This window comes from Suricata suricatta, chromosome 12, assembly GCF_006229205.1.
Source record: "Suricata suricatta isolate VVHF042 chromosome 12, meerkat_22Aug2017_6uvM2_HiC, whole genome shotgun sequence".
Classification (NCBI taxonomy): Eukaryota; Metazoa; Chordata; class Mammalia; order Carnivora; family Herpestidae; genus Suricata; species Suricata suricatta.
The window spans coordinates 92,828,372-92,842,150 of NC_043711.1; the positions used below are offsets into that span (position 1 = coordinate 92,828,372).

The 13,779-nt window shown below is 51.4% G+C and overlaps 1 protein-coding gene across 1 annotated transcript in view; it reads right to left on the minus strand.

The window, feature by feature from the left end:
* Positions 1-11,641: 11,641 nt before the first annotated feature.
* TP53RK (TP53 regulating kinase) overlaps positions 11,642-13,779 on the minus strand; it is a 2,464-nt gene continuing 326 nt past the window's right edge. Inside the window, 2 exon segments of the mRNA XM_029917240.1 lie at positions 11,642-12,231; positions 13,743-13,779. The exon segment at positions 13,743-13,779 is cut by the window's right edge and continues 78 nt beyond it. Coding sequence (XP_029773100.1) covers positions 11,753-12,231; positions 13,743-13,779 — 516 coding nt within the window. The 3' untranslated portion in view covers positions 11,642-11,752.

Sequence of the window (13,779 nt, forward strand, 5' to 3'; positions counted from 1 at the left end):
CAGAGGTGTCGAGATGTCTCATTGTGGTTTTAGCTTGTATTTTCCTAGTGACTGTAACATCTTTTCATGTGCTTGTTTTCCATCTGCATGCCCTCTTTGGAGAATCCTCTTTTCCTGCTGCTAGCTCACTTGCTAACCAGACTGTCTGCCTCATGCTACAGAGGTTTGAGAGTGGTTTATATACGCTAGATACCATACGTGGTTTGCAGATATTTCCTCCCAGGCTTGTTTTTCCATCCTTTCAGCAAAACCAGCAAACACGGCAAGGGGGTGCCGGGAGAGGAGGATCCTTCCTCACTAGCCAAGGTGCACAAAAGTCCCAGCCCCCTCCTCTTCTTCCTCCGATGCCACCCTGGAAGGAAGCTGGCACATAAGGCTAGAGCCTGGTGGGGATGGAAGTCAGGGCTCCTGCTCAGCCTATGCTGAGCCAGGTCACATTTTTTTTCCATTGTGTTCAGCCGGAGTAGAGTCCATTTTGTCTAAAAATGGTCTCGCTTGGCTGATCTTTCCTGGACCTTTGGCCACAGAGTGCAGTCTTTCATCAGGGCTTTTTAGCAGCTTCTGCTGGCATTTCCAGGTTCCCTGCTTCTTCCAAGTCTGAGATAGAGTAGCCAAAAAGAAAACCCACCGCCGGATGGTTCCTTGGGTCCCAAGTCCCTGCCTTCATCTCTCCACTCTCTATAACGTATTCTTGATTGTCTTATGTGAGCCGTGCAGGGCTCCCGCTGTAATCAGCAGGAAGCGTAGAAAGAACTAGGTCTGCCCCATCTTCCCAGAAGTGGGAGCCCCTCTCTGCTTATTTTATTATTTCCTTTTTTCTACTTACTTTGGGTTTATCTCTCTCTCTTTTATAAGAAGCTAGAAATCATTTACTTTATACCTTTCTCCTTTCCTAAGATGAGCATTTAAAATATAAATTTAAGTTTTCACTCATAGGTCTAACAGGAGAAACCTAACAGAGGACCATGGGGAGGGGAAGAGGGGAAAAGAGTTAGGGAGAGGGAGGGAGGCAAATCATGAGAGACTCTTGAATACTGAAAACAAACTGAGGGCTGAAGGGGGAGGGGGGAAGGGGAAGGGGGGTGACGGTCATGAAGGAGGGCACTTGTGGGGGAAGAGCACTGGGTGTTATGTGGAAACCAACTTGACAATAAACTATATAAAAAATAAGATAAAATAAAAATAAACATAAAAATAATAAAATAAAATATAAATTTAATATAATCTGGGAAAAATATTTTCAAAACTGTATCTAACAAAGAACGTGTATCTCTATTCTAAAATCTATTACAACTCAATAATCCGAACTCAACCCAATTTCAAAGTAGGCAAAATATTTAAAGACACTTCACCAAAAAAAAAAAACAAAAACAAAAAAAACATACAAATAGACAAGTAGCCAATAAGCACATACAAAGATGCTCGACATTACAGGTCATCAGGGAAATGCAAATTGAGAGCTCAGGGTGATATAAACCCAGTGGAACAGCGAAGTGAAACAGGTGCTGCCGTGAAGTGTTGGCAAGACTCTAGGGTGACCGGCAGTCTCACGGATGCCTACTGGAGACGATCACCTCTCCAAACACTTTGGAAAACCACACATCGGTATCTTATAAACATCCATCTATCTCACAACTCGGAAATCACAATCGGCACCGTATCTACTCAAGCAAAATAAAAGCATTCCAGGTACAAGGAAAAGCCGAGTGCCGTGGCTCCGAGGCAGGAACAAACCACGTGGCTTAGAATGATCCAGAACCTGGGATGCAGAGGTGTGGTCAGAAGGACAGCCAGCAGCTAGACAGCACGGGGTCGTGAAAGCCTGGGTAAGGGCAGCATACCCGCACTGGGATGGCAGGCGGCCCCTGCAAGGATTTAAGCAGAGGGGTATATTCTGCTCTCATTGTTAAAAAAGCTTTTTAAATGTTTTTTTCTAAAGAAATTTTTAAAACAATATTTATTTATTTTTGAGAGAGGGACACACAGAGTGTGAGTAGGGCAGGGTCAGAGAGAAAGGAACACCCAGAATCCAGGCTCTGGCAGGAGACAAGGAAGCAGGCTCCAGGCTCTGAGCTGTCAGCACAGAGGGCAACGCGGGGCTTGAACCCACGACCTGCAAGATCATGACCTGAGCTGAAGGGGGCTGCTTAACCGACTGAGCCACCCAGGTGCCCCTCATTTTTAAAATAACAACTTAACAGCATACGATTCTCCCTTCCAAAGTGCTCAGTTCAATGGTGTTTAGTATACTCACACACGCAGACATGACTACAATCAATTGCAGAGAATTTCTTCACCCCTAAAAGAAGCCCCATACCCATTAACAATCACCCCCAACCTCAAACAGTGGATAGCCATGAATCTACTTTCTGTCTACAGATTTGCCTGTTCTGGACATTTCACGTAAATGGAATCATACAATACATGGTCCTTTGTGTTTGCCTTCTTTCACTTAGGGGACCGATCAGTGCTTGGCTCCTTTTTATGAGCAAATAATATTCCGTTGCATGAATAACCGCATTTTATTTATCATCAGTTGATGGGCATTTGACCTGTTTCCACTTTTTGGCTTTTATGAATAATGCTGCTGCGAACATTCCTGTGCCTATTCTTGTGTGGACATGTTTCCAGTTCTCTTGGGTCTACACCGAGGACTGGAATTGCTGAGTCATTTGGTAACTCTATACTTAACCTTTTAAAGAATTGCCAGACCATTTTCCCAAGTGTCCATACCATTTTACAGTTCTCATGAAGAATGCAGGAGGGTTCTAAATTCTCCACATCTTTGCCAACACTTAGTATTAACGGAATTGTTTATTATTATTATTATGGCCATTCTAGTGAGCATGCTTTTCATTTAAAATTTAAATGGTTTGGGGCACCTGGGTGGCTCAGTTGGTTGAATGTTCGACTCTTGATTTCTGCTCAGGTCTTGATCCCAGGGTTGTGGGATCGAAGCCTGCATCAGGCTCTGCACAGAGCATGGAGACTGCTTAAGTCTCTCTCTCCCTCTCTCTCTCTCTCTCTCTCTCTCTCTCTCTTTCTCTCCCCCTCTGCCCCTCTCTCCATTCGTGCTCTCTCTCAAAAATAAATAAAAATAAAACGTAAATGCTTTTCCTTAAAAGATAGTGATATGGACTAGAAAGAGGGGCAGTGCCCCTTGCTATGTGGGTCACGCTGGCACACTTCCTGTAAGCCCTTAGGCCAAGTTATTTCCCAATGGACCCTTTGCAGCGGCTGTGATGAAACTTTCCCCCAGGTCCTCTCAGATCGGTCACCTGACCTTGAGGCAGCCCAATCACCGGCTTCATCAAAGGTTCCAGGCAGGTTAGGGTCAGACAACTTCGTGTGGAGGGCAAGGCCCTGCGGGGAACACTTTGGACATCCAAAGCCCAGGTACTGGAGGACAGTTCTCCGGCCCGGAAAAACTATGACTCAGTCCAGCTGACATCACAGAAACTGGGGTTCATCCCCCAAAGGCTGAGTGTAGGCCATTGGGGCCAGGGTATATTGCAGCCAGGGCCCCTGGACTGGCTCCCTTGTTCTGGAGGGAGTGAAGAGTTTAAGAAGACAGTAAGAGGTTTCAATCCAGTGGCTGAAAGGAAATAATAATAAGAAGAAGAATGGCAATATATTACAGACTGTGTGCCAGGCACTGTTTTCAGCACTTTACGTGTTTTAACTCATGTAATCTGTACAGCAATCTGTTTGCCTTCCCTTCTTGAGTCTGTCACCCTGCATTAGACAAAGCTACGTTCAAATTCCAGCTGTACTGCTGGGCTTCTTATGCAACCCTAGACAAGACCTTTAACTCCTATGGGCCTGTTTCCTTGCCCGGAATGGAAACAAGAAGGGCATGTGGCTCACAAGGACGTCAGAAGAATTCATAAGCAAGGCTGTGGCGTTGCACCTGCACACATTCAGTGCTCAGCAGGCGACAACAGTGATGATCATTTAGCTTGTGGCAGATTTAACTTTCCCAGGACGGCACCCATCTCCCTCTTCCGTCCTACATGTGCTTCCCATCTGTCTGCTCCTCTTAAGCGTGATTGACACTCTTTACACTGAGGGTCAGAGGTCCACGTTCCCACTTCTCGAAAGCAGGAGGGGGCTTGCGCCGAGCCAACCAATAGGGCACGGCAGAACTGATGCAATGTGATCTCCAAGGCTAAGTCATAAAGAGGGTACAGCCTCTGCTTGGTTCCCTCGCTCTTGGGCCTCTCATCCTTGAAACCTGGCCATCACATTTGAATTTCAAACTAGACCAAGCAGAAAAACCAGAGAGAGAGAGCAAGGCTTCTAGCGAGCAGCCAGGAATAACTAACCAGTGTATGAGCGAAGGAGCCTCCGGGCAATCCCACTCCCCAGCCTTTGAAGCTTTCAGCTGATGTCCCCGACGTGGTGGAACAGAAAGCAGACATCCCCACGCTGCCCTGTCCAAAGTTCTGACCCACAGGATCCATGAGCATAACGAAGAGTGGTTTTACACCGTTAAGTTTTGGAGCAATTTGTTACACGGCAATCGATAACTATTACACTATTCTTCTTCTCACCCAGAGTGAACAAGTAGGGGCAGAGTCAGAAGAAGCAGCCAAACTCAGAGAGGAAGCTGGTGGCAGAGATTGGCCAGGGTTTGAGGAGGCTGAGTCCTCTAAGAGTTTCTACTGGGAAGGAGAGGCCTCACAGCACGAGGCTTGGACCTTAGCCCCTGTAGGAGGAAACGTGGCTCCAAGGCTGGACCCACGACTCCCTTTGTCTCTTCCCCCTTTACACTGAGAAAGAAGTAGAATGTGGGAGGAAATTTTTTTTTTAAGTTTTTCTCTTATTACTTATTTTTGAGAGAGAGAGCGAGCGAGCAGGGGAGGGTCAGAGAGAGAGGGAGACACAGAATTGGAAGCAGACTCCAGGCTCTGAGCTGTCAGCACAGAGCCCAATGTGGGACTCAAACTCATGAACTGGGACGTCATGACCTGAGCCAAAATCAGCCGCTTCACCGACAGAGCCACCCAGGTGCCCCTAATGTGGGGGGAAATTCTTAAAGGACTTCCACAGTTGGTGGATGGTTGACTACCATTTATTTTCATTTCCTCCTAGGCATGTCTGTTAGATGAGGAAACGGAGGCTCCGAGAGATTAAGACATTTGTTCATGGCCACACGGCTAGTACATGACAGAGCTGAAATCCCCATGACACACAGCGCCACTGCCCCTCCCCGTTTCTAACAGGAAAATGACCTCTATGTAAAGTGCATACATACTGGCTACAGCCACCAGTGCTGGGCACCCACATGAACGACCGAGCCATGCCTAGCTCTCTGAACGGATGTCCTACCCGCTTTCCTCTCAACCACTGCATGCCACCCTCTTCATGACCTCCTTTCTGCTCCTCGAACACGCCAAGTTCTTCCCATGGACTGCGCCCTCTGCCTGGATGGCCCCCATACCCCCTGCCATCCCATCTCTGTGGCTGCCTCCTTCTCCCTCGGGTCTTCACTCAAATGTCACCTCCTCCAAGGGACCCCCTCCCCACCTAATCCTACTGAGATGGAGCCTTCCTCAACTCGACATCACACCCTCCATATCACGTCTGCTCCAAGTTCTTTCCTGCACGGTGTGCGTCACTATTTGAAGCCATTCCCTACTAAACTCTGTGGGAACACGGAGTCCCATTACTCCTCACCACATCCCAGTGCCTGGAACACAGCGGAGGTTCGGTGCATCCTGAAAAACTGAACAAGCCTTAAATCGTTGAGCTTTATTATGGTGAACATCAACCGAAATCATGACTATCAGTTATTCACAAGTATTTTTCTAAGTTTATTTATTTTGAGAGAGACAGAGAGAGTGAGTGAGGGGGGGGGAGAGAGAGGGAGAGAGAGAGAGAGAGAGAGAGAGAGAGAGAGAGAGAATCTCAAGCAGGTTCTGCCCTGTCAGCACAGAGCCCGATGTGGGACTCAAACCATGAAACTGTGAGATCATGGCTTGAGCTGAAATCAAGAGTCGGTCGCTTAAGTGTTCACAAGTATTAATGGAATACCTACTGTATACCAGTATACCAGGTGTCATTCTGGGCACTGGGGTGACAGCAGTGACCAAACAAGACAAAGGTCCCTGGTCTCACAGAGCTTCCATTTTATTTGCTCTGTAATAAGATATAAGCACTATATCCCATAGTGCTTAGCGCTATGAAGAAAGATAAAGCTGGGGGAGGGGACAGCGTGCAGGGAGTGTTGGCATCAGCTCTGCACCCCCCTCCTCGGAAGGGGAGCGCTCAGAGCTCGCGGAGTGGCGCCACTGTCAGCATCTTTCAGCGTGACATTCTGGTCGAGCCTCGCAGGTGGCCTCAGGCTGGGGCTGGGATTCGTTGCCCCTTTTAGTTCCCTGGCCGGGTTCAGGCAGCTCGGCCTGCAGGGCCTTTCCTCACTACAGGGAAGGGGCAGGCCCAGCGGCCCCTGGCCTGGAACCGCAGCTAACTCTGGGCTCCGGGCCGCCCCTCCGCTCTGTGTCCTGGGCAGAGAGTGCCGGTTCCCAAACAGGAGGACGCTTTGATCAGCACCAAACCCTGGGGTTCTGAATGTTTTCTGTTCTGAGCTGCAGGCCAGGACCAGCAGGGAAGACTGGGGGCAGGGGGCATGTGGGGGCGAGGCGGGGGGTGGGTAGCGGGAGGAAGGCTCACGTGGCTCCCCAATTTTCTTTGCCACAAGCAGGCTACATGTGCACGAGGGAATTCAACTCAAATCAGCACATGTTTACGGAGCGCCTACTCCGTGCCTTCAGGCACCGTTGTAGAAACCACGGCTGGAGCAGTGGACGAGCACGGCCCCCTGCCCACGGGGGGAGCAGGATGCCAGCGAGCAGGTGCTCATGCTGCATGCAGGTGCTGATGGACGGGATGGAAACAGAGCTGGGGAGGGGCAGGGAGGGCTGGGGATTGAGGGGGGGCTCACCTTTTAGAGGGTGCTCCCAGGGGTCCTCTCACAGTGTATCTGGCAGAGACCTAAAGGAAGTGAGGGAGGAGGCCACCTAAAGGTCTGCGGGGAACAGTGTTGCGGGACAAGGAAACAGCAAGGACAAAGACTGAGGTAGCAGCAGGAGTGTCTGCTGCAAGAACAGCGTGGCAAGTGGGCAAAGTAACAGCAGCCAGACACACAGAGGAAGCTGCTGGCGCATCAGGTCTTGCACAGGCTGAGTCTCAGACCAGTGCTCGCACCTTCTGGCCCTGGAAGAGAAGGGGCTGGAGACCGCCAGCCATTGCTCCTTCACCCTGATCTCAGGCGAGGCCTGTCCCACCCAGTCTGCCAGCCCAACCCGGGAAGGCAGCAAGATACCAGTGAGCAAGCACAGCTCGGGGAGACAGGGATCCGCATCCGTTCTGGTTAGGAGTGTTTTCGCTTCGCGGGACAGAAAACCTGCTTAAAGCAGCTTCAGCTTTGAAGATGTTTACTTAAGCAAGTGACAGGTCAGGGAAGAGGTCTGAGTTCCAGCATCCCTAAGGACAGACTCACATCCTGCTGGGTCTTTACTCCCTTGTCCTCTCCTCGCTGGTGCTTTGCCATCAGCCTCCTGGTCTCAACGTGGCTGCTGAACCTCCACTTTTCACTGCTGCATTGAAAGGCAGGAATTGCTGATGGGGGTGTGTTGGAGTCCGGGTGCTGAGAGAACTCTTACCACCGTCTGGCTTTCCATAGGAAAGAACACCTTCCCCAGAAGCAACGTCCGCAGATCCGCGTTTCTGGCTGATTGGCCAGGAAGACGCCCACACCCACTTGTAGATGGGGACCAGTCTGACCTTCCCTGAGATGAACCCATTTTCATTTAATAATCACCCGGACATTGGAGGCTCTGCCCCAAAGGAATAAGGAGTGTGGCTTTTGTTAGGCAACAGACAGTGCCCGGCACACTGTCATTTCGAGGCTGATGACTAGACAAGTCGCTTAGCGTCTCTGAGACTCAGCTTCCTCATCCATAAAATGGGTATAGTGAACAACTACTGTTTCTGTCTTCTCGGCATCTATTTTCTGCCCTTCTCATGAACACCTTGATCTTCTTTAAGGCAGCGGTTCTCAGAACAGCAGTCTCACAGTCACCGGTCCCCCGGGAACTTGTTAGAAACGCAAATTCTCAGCTCAGGCCGGTCTGAAACACTGGAGTTGGGACCCAGCAGCATGGGGCAGTGCCCGTGTGTGTCTGTGGCTTGTAAGTGGAGCAAACGAGGCTTTATTATAACTGCCTGTTTGTTGGTTCTAAAAATAGTATTAATCTGTTACATAATGACAATTGCCAGTGGTTACAATGCACCATGCACTGTACGTGCTGTCTCATTGATGCTCACTGTGGGGGTGTTGATGTGCCTCCCGGATCCACTTCGAGGAAAGGCTGAGGGCCCCAAATGCGGTGGCCCCGTTAGGGATGGAGTCCCTGCAGAGAACGGCCTCAGCCATGTTCGTGCCCTCCGGAACTGGCCTGCCCATGACTGTGTGATGTGGGACATCTCTGTGGGACCGCTGTAGGCAAGGAGCTCCCCCCCCCCCCGCCCACAGGGTCAGCTGCGGCTGCTGCTGGGCCTACTGTTCGCTCCCACTCTCCCCCTGCCCTCTGCCGCTGCCTTCGCCCCTTCCCTTCTGTGGAGTAAGCATCCACCGAGCCACACTGCAGCTCAGGGTCTGCTTCCTGGGCATCTGACCCCCGACAGCGCTCACAGCAGCTCCGCGAGGTAGTTACCATTGTCAGTCCATCTTACAGACGAGGACACTGAGGCTCAGAGCGGCACGGTGAGGGGTCCCTCATCATGCAGCTGCTAAGCAAGGAGGCATGGGACAGGAAGCCATCAAGGTTCTGGTCAGAGAAGTGGCATGAACTGGCTTTATAAGGGTCTCTGGCTGCTCAGTGAGGAAGCACGTCGGGGGAAGGCAGGGAGGAAACAGGGCAGCACTGGGGAAACCACGGGCTGCAGCAGTGAGGGGAGAGGGCGAGGGGCTCCAGGGCGGTGGCTGGGCTTTCTCACCCCCGTAGCTTCCGTGGGATCCAGCACAGAGCCAGACAGAGCCGCGGCGCTCAGGAAATACCCAGTGACTGAACGAGCGAAGAAGGGAGAGACCAAATTAAGGCGGGAGGGAGCCAGACGCCCCACGTCTCCGTCCCAGATAGCCTGAGCGATTTGCGCAGTGCCTGCCACATGGGGATGCTTAGGTGTCGAGTGGATAAATGAGCCAAGTTCAAGGTAGGGAGATAGGAAAAGAGGGAAGAAGAGGAGAAAGGAGGGGGAGGGAGGAGAGGGAGAGAGAAAAGGGAAAGAGGAGGAAGGGGAAGGAAGCTTCTCCGTATGAATGATGACGGTAACTCGCGACATCTGCTGGCAAAGATGGCCGGCCACTCATCCTGGCTCAGGAAAGGGGAACTGGGTCCTCGCAGGTTGCAGGGCTCTGAAGTCAGAACACAGGGAGGAAGTTTCCAGGGCCCTATCCACTGGGCTCCCACAGCCAGTGGCAGCCGGGTGAGGACCAGGATAAGGTCTGTGAGGCTCTTGGGAGGGCACTGATTCAACGGGGCACCTAAAAACTCCGTGATCGAGACAAATATTTTAATGCAGGATTTTTAAAAAATCAGCTTGGCAAACGACGGCCTGCAAGCTGCCTGCCTGGTTTTGTCAACAAGTCTTATAGGAACCGGGATCAGTATTGAGGTTTCCTTTCTCAGTCACAGCTGAGATTACACGCACATCCCTTCACTAGCTCAGGCGTGCCCAGATGCCCTCGGCCGGTCAGCTCACCTAACGAGAACAGCATTCACTGTGCCCAACGTGGATGACTCCATTCTGTGGCCCGTGGGCCAATCACAAGAGCTCTCTTTTTTAAAAACTTTTTAATGTTTATCTACTTTTTGAGAGAGAGAGAGAGAGAGCAGGGACAGAGAGAGAGGGAGACAGAATCCGAAGCAGGCTCCAGGCTCTGAGCTGTTAGCACAGAGCCTGACTCGAGGATTGAACTCATGAACCAAGATCATGACCTGAGCTGAAGTCAGATGCTTAACAGACTGAGCCATCCAGGCACCCCACAAGAGCACTTTGAAATGTTCTAGAAGATGTGGGCACTGTGTCCTTTTCAGTGTTGGACACACCTCCGTATCACATTTCCCAGGCTCTGACTCTCACTAGCTGTGTGACTTCGAGCAAGGCTCGATTTCTCTGTGCCTCAGTCACCTCCTCTGTAAAATAGGTTAATGCATGCAAACAACTTAGTAACCGCTCAATAGTGAACTGCTGCTGTTAAAAATGTAGGTTTGAATCCCAGCTCTGCAACTTACGACCCGGAGACCTGATGCACTGCACCGCGGGGCGCCGTTCCTCATCTGTAGAACGAGGTTTGTGAGCCCTGTGTGCGAAGGTTCCAGTGTTATTCATACAGAGCCGCTAGAGCCGAGGGCTCCCCGCTGCAGAGGCCAGCTGTCCCCACGCGCACTCTGAGGAAGCTGGGATGGCAGAGGGCGGCTTAGTCCTCTGTGAGACGCTGAACCAGGGACGGAATGCACAGCTCACCTAAGAATGTTCGACCATCCCTCGCGGCCCCTCCGGGCCACGGGCTGAGCACACAGCCGGGCAGCTGCCCTGGGGACACGTGTGGTTGCTCCAGGCCCTCCCCCTCCCTCAGGGCCTGCAAAGGTCAGTATGGCTTCCCCACTGCTGCTGTCACCTCCACTGCTCTGGTCGCCGTGTCACACGCACCAATGGGGCCGAGGGGATTGCTGCACGCTCGGCAAGGCCTCGACCCCAGGCTACCACTATCGCTGACCCGGCCAGTTGAGGAGGCTTTTCCCTTCCCCTCTAGCCCCCCTTTACCTGTTTTTCTACCAATGTGATCCTTTCGAAACCTAAATGAGACGTCTCCCTGTTTAAAACCCCGAGTTGCACGAGAACAAAATCCAGGCTTGTTGCAAGGCCGTGCCTGAGCTGGTCCTTACCCACCTCTCTGATCTCATGCCCTGCTCCTCCTCTGCTCTGCTCGCTGCATAAGGACTACCCCGGCCTTGCTGCCCACGGATGCTCCTCCTTCACCAACTTTGTCCCTGATGGTGTTTCTGCCATGCTCCCCACCTCCTGGTTCTTTTTTTTTTTTTTTAAAGGTTTATTGAGACAGAACATGAACAGGGGAGGGGCAGAGAGGGAGGGAGACACAGAATCCAAAGCAGGCTCCAGGCTCTGAGCTGTCAACACAGAGCCCGAAGCGGGGCTCGAACTCACGAACCACAAGATCACGACCTGAGCTGAAGCTGGACGCTTAACCAAGTAAGCCACCCAGGCGCCCCTCTAGTTCATTTTTAAAACGCTGAATGTATCCCATTATGTTGGTTTCAAGCGGAATAGGTCATGTACACAATAAAAAGAAAAATGGTGGATTCGCGGGCTGATAAAGACATCCGTCACCAGCTGAGACTCTGTCCTCACCTCACCCAGGAGCCTGAAGAGTAATGTTCTCACCGTGTGGCTCAGTGGTGTGCGATGCCGTGCCCTTGTACCTGCTGCACACGCCGCACAGCCCAAGAGGAAGCCTGCTCTAGATTTCCTTTAAATACCCGACTGTGCCTAGAACTTGTCTCCTGCCCACAGGAGGCCGTGGAGAACAGCCAAGCTCGATCTCAGTCAGCACTGAAAAGTATCTCAACACCTTTATTTAGGTCTAGTCTCCTGTTGGGAGCCCTCCTTCAGACTCCCTTTGACATAAACGGCCTAAACGTCGGTACCTGTCAAACAGACTCTCCTACCCGACCATGGACCTCTTTCTTCCTCTCAGGCGCACTTCCTCTAACTTTTTTAGCACCGGCCTGGACTTTTTGGAGAAGGTGGAGTAGCTCTTCAAAATGGCTTCGAACACTGCCTCGGTATTGGGATGGGTGCTGAGGAAGGCTTTTTCCAGCACGTAGAGGTCAACTCCCTTATCCTCCGGAAGGGCTGAAACGAAACTCAGCCCGAAGTCTATGAGCACGATGCGCAGCTGCTCCGCGGGGGGCTTCAGCAGCATGTTCGAGGTGGTGAGGTCGCCGTGAATGAGGTCTTCGTCGTGCATTCGGGCCAGCATCTGCCCGACTGTCTTGGCTAAGCCGAGGAGACTTTGGGGAGTTTTCTCGGTCTCCATAGTGGATTGAATATAATCTCGAACAGTCACTGAGCCTTCGATCTCTTCCATGTATAAGCAGTTAGAGGCATAGTCTACAAAAAAGACAACTGGAGCGCATATTCCTGCAATCAAGACACAAATGGTTATCGGATTAGCTTCTGTCTTAGTGTCAAGATTAATTTTCAAAGACGGAGCCAGACTTTCTTGGTGCATATCTGCTTCTTCAGAGAAAAAAAAAGATTTAGGAATGCCGCAAAATAGTACAGCTTAACGCATCTGGAAGTTTCCCCTACTCATGCCCTGCAGGGCTGTGCCTTACACCACTCCCCACAGCTGAGTCTAGTAGAGGCCAAATTCCCTCCCTCCTTTCTACCCTTTATGACCGGATTGCATTTGTCAAGCTTACTCCCTAAAATCAAAACAAAACAAATCAAAGAGCTAGAAGCGTGACTGAGCATCCCCCAGTCAGAGGAGTTCCACCCCACCCGACCAGGACACAAAGAGGCCAAGCAGCGAGCTGGCTTAGAGATTCTCGGCTTTGCAGTCGCAAAGGCCGGGTTCAAATCCTGGTTCGCTTCCTTACTAGTCGTATAACCTAAAAGTCACATCAGTTCTCCAAGCCTCGGTTTCTGCTTCTAGACCACGAGAACAATATCTCCAATAGGAATTCATTGAATTCAAGTTTCAATGGATATTTCTTGAATGACAATCAGGCCCAGGACTCGGAGGCCTATCAGTGGGGACACAACAGGGAACAAAGCAGCGGATGTCCCCGCTTACTGGACCTTACATCCTAGAGCAGATGAACACAGAAAAGAGGGACACACAAACAGCTTCATAGCAGCTTGTGCGCTGGGAGTTTCTCCGGCTCACCCAGCACCTAGCAGTGTCCTGGTGTAAAGCAGGCGCCTAAAGAATATTAACAAAAGACAGGCCGTGTGACAGTGAAAAGGCAGTGTTTGGGGGTCAGAGGCTATGGGCTGAGACCCTGGCTGGGTCACTCACTGTGTCACCTTGGGCAAGTTACTTCCCCTGCCTGAGCCTCAGTTTCTCATGAGGTCAAGTGGTACGTGGTGGTGGGAAGATGGTGTCTTCATGAAAAAGTAAATAAACAATTTCAGGGAGTCTAAAACTTACCAAGCGCTATGTACCAATCACACACTCAAACATACTATGACTCCCCTTCACAGGTAGGAAACTGAGGCTGAGCGTAAATCATTCGTTGCAAGGATACATCTGATGCAGGGGTGGCGGGACTTGAGCCAGGAAAACATCCACAGCAAGTACGTATTTGTAACGACACCCGCTTAAAAGTAACGAATGTAAAGATAACGATCGAACACGGAGATGTACACACGGGGAAACGGAGGCTCGGGGCGTCGAGCCATAGTTGTAGCCGGGAACTGAACCAGGAGCAACGGGCCCGGGACACATGCTCCTCGCAGGTGCAAGGCCAAAGAGGCACCTTTAAGAACGAATGAAGACAGAGATGAGCGGGTGCCTTTTCCCACCAGAAGTTCCCGCAGAAGGTGCAAGGGCGGGGTGGGGGCTGAGGCTAAACGAGGCGCGGCGCTCAGGGGAGACCCTCGCCCGGGCGCCAGGCCTCCCAGGGCCCCGGGCCGGGCCGCCTCACCTGCGCGGCGACAGCGGAGCAGCGCCCGGGCCTCCTG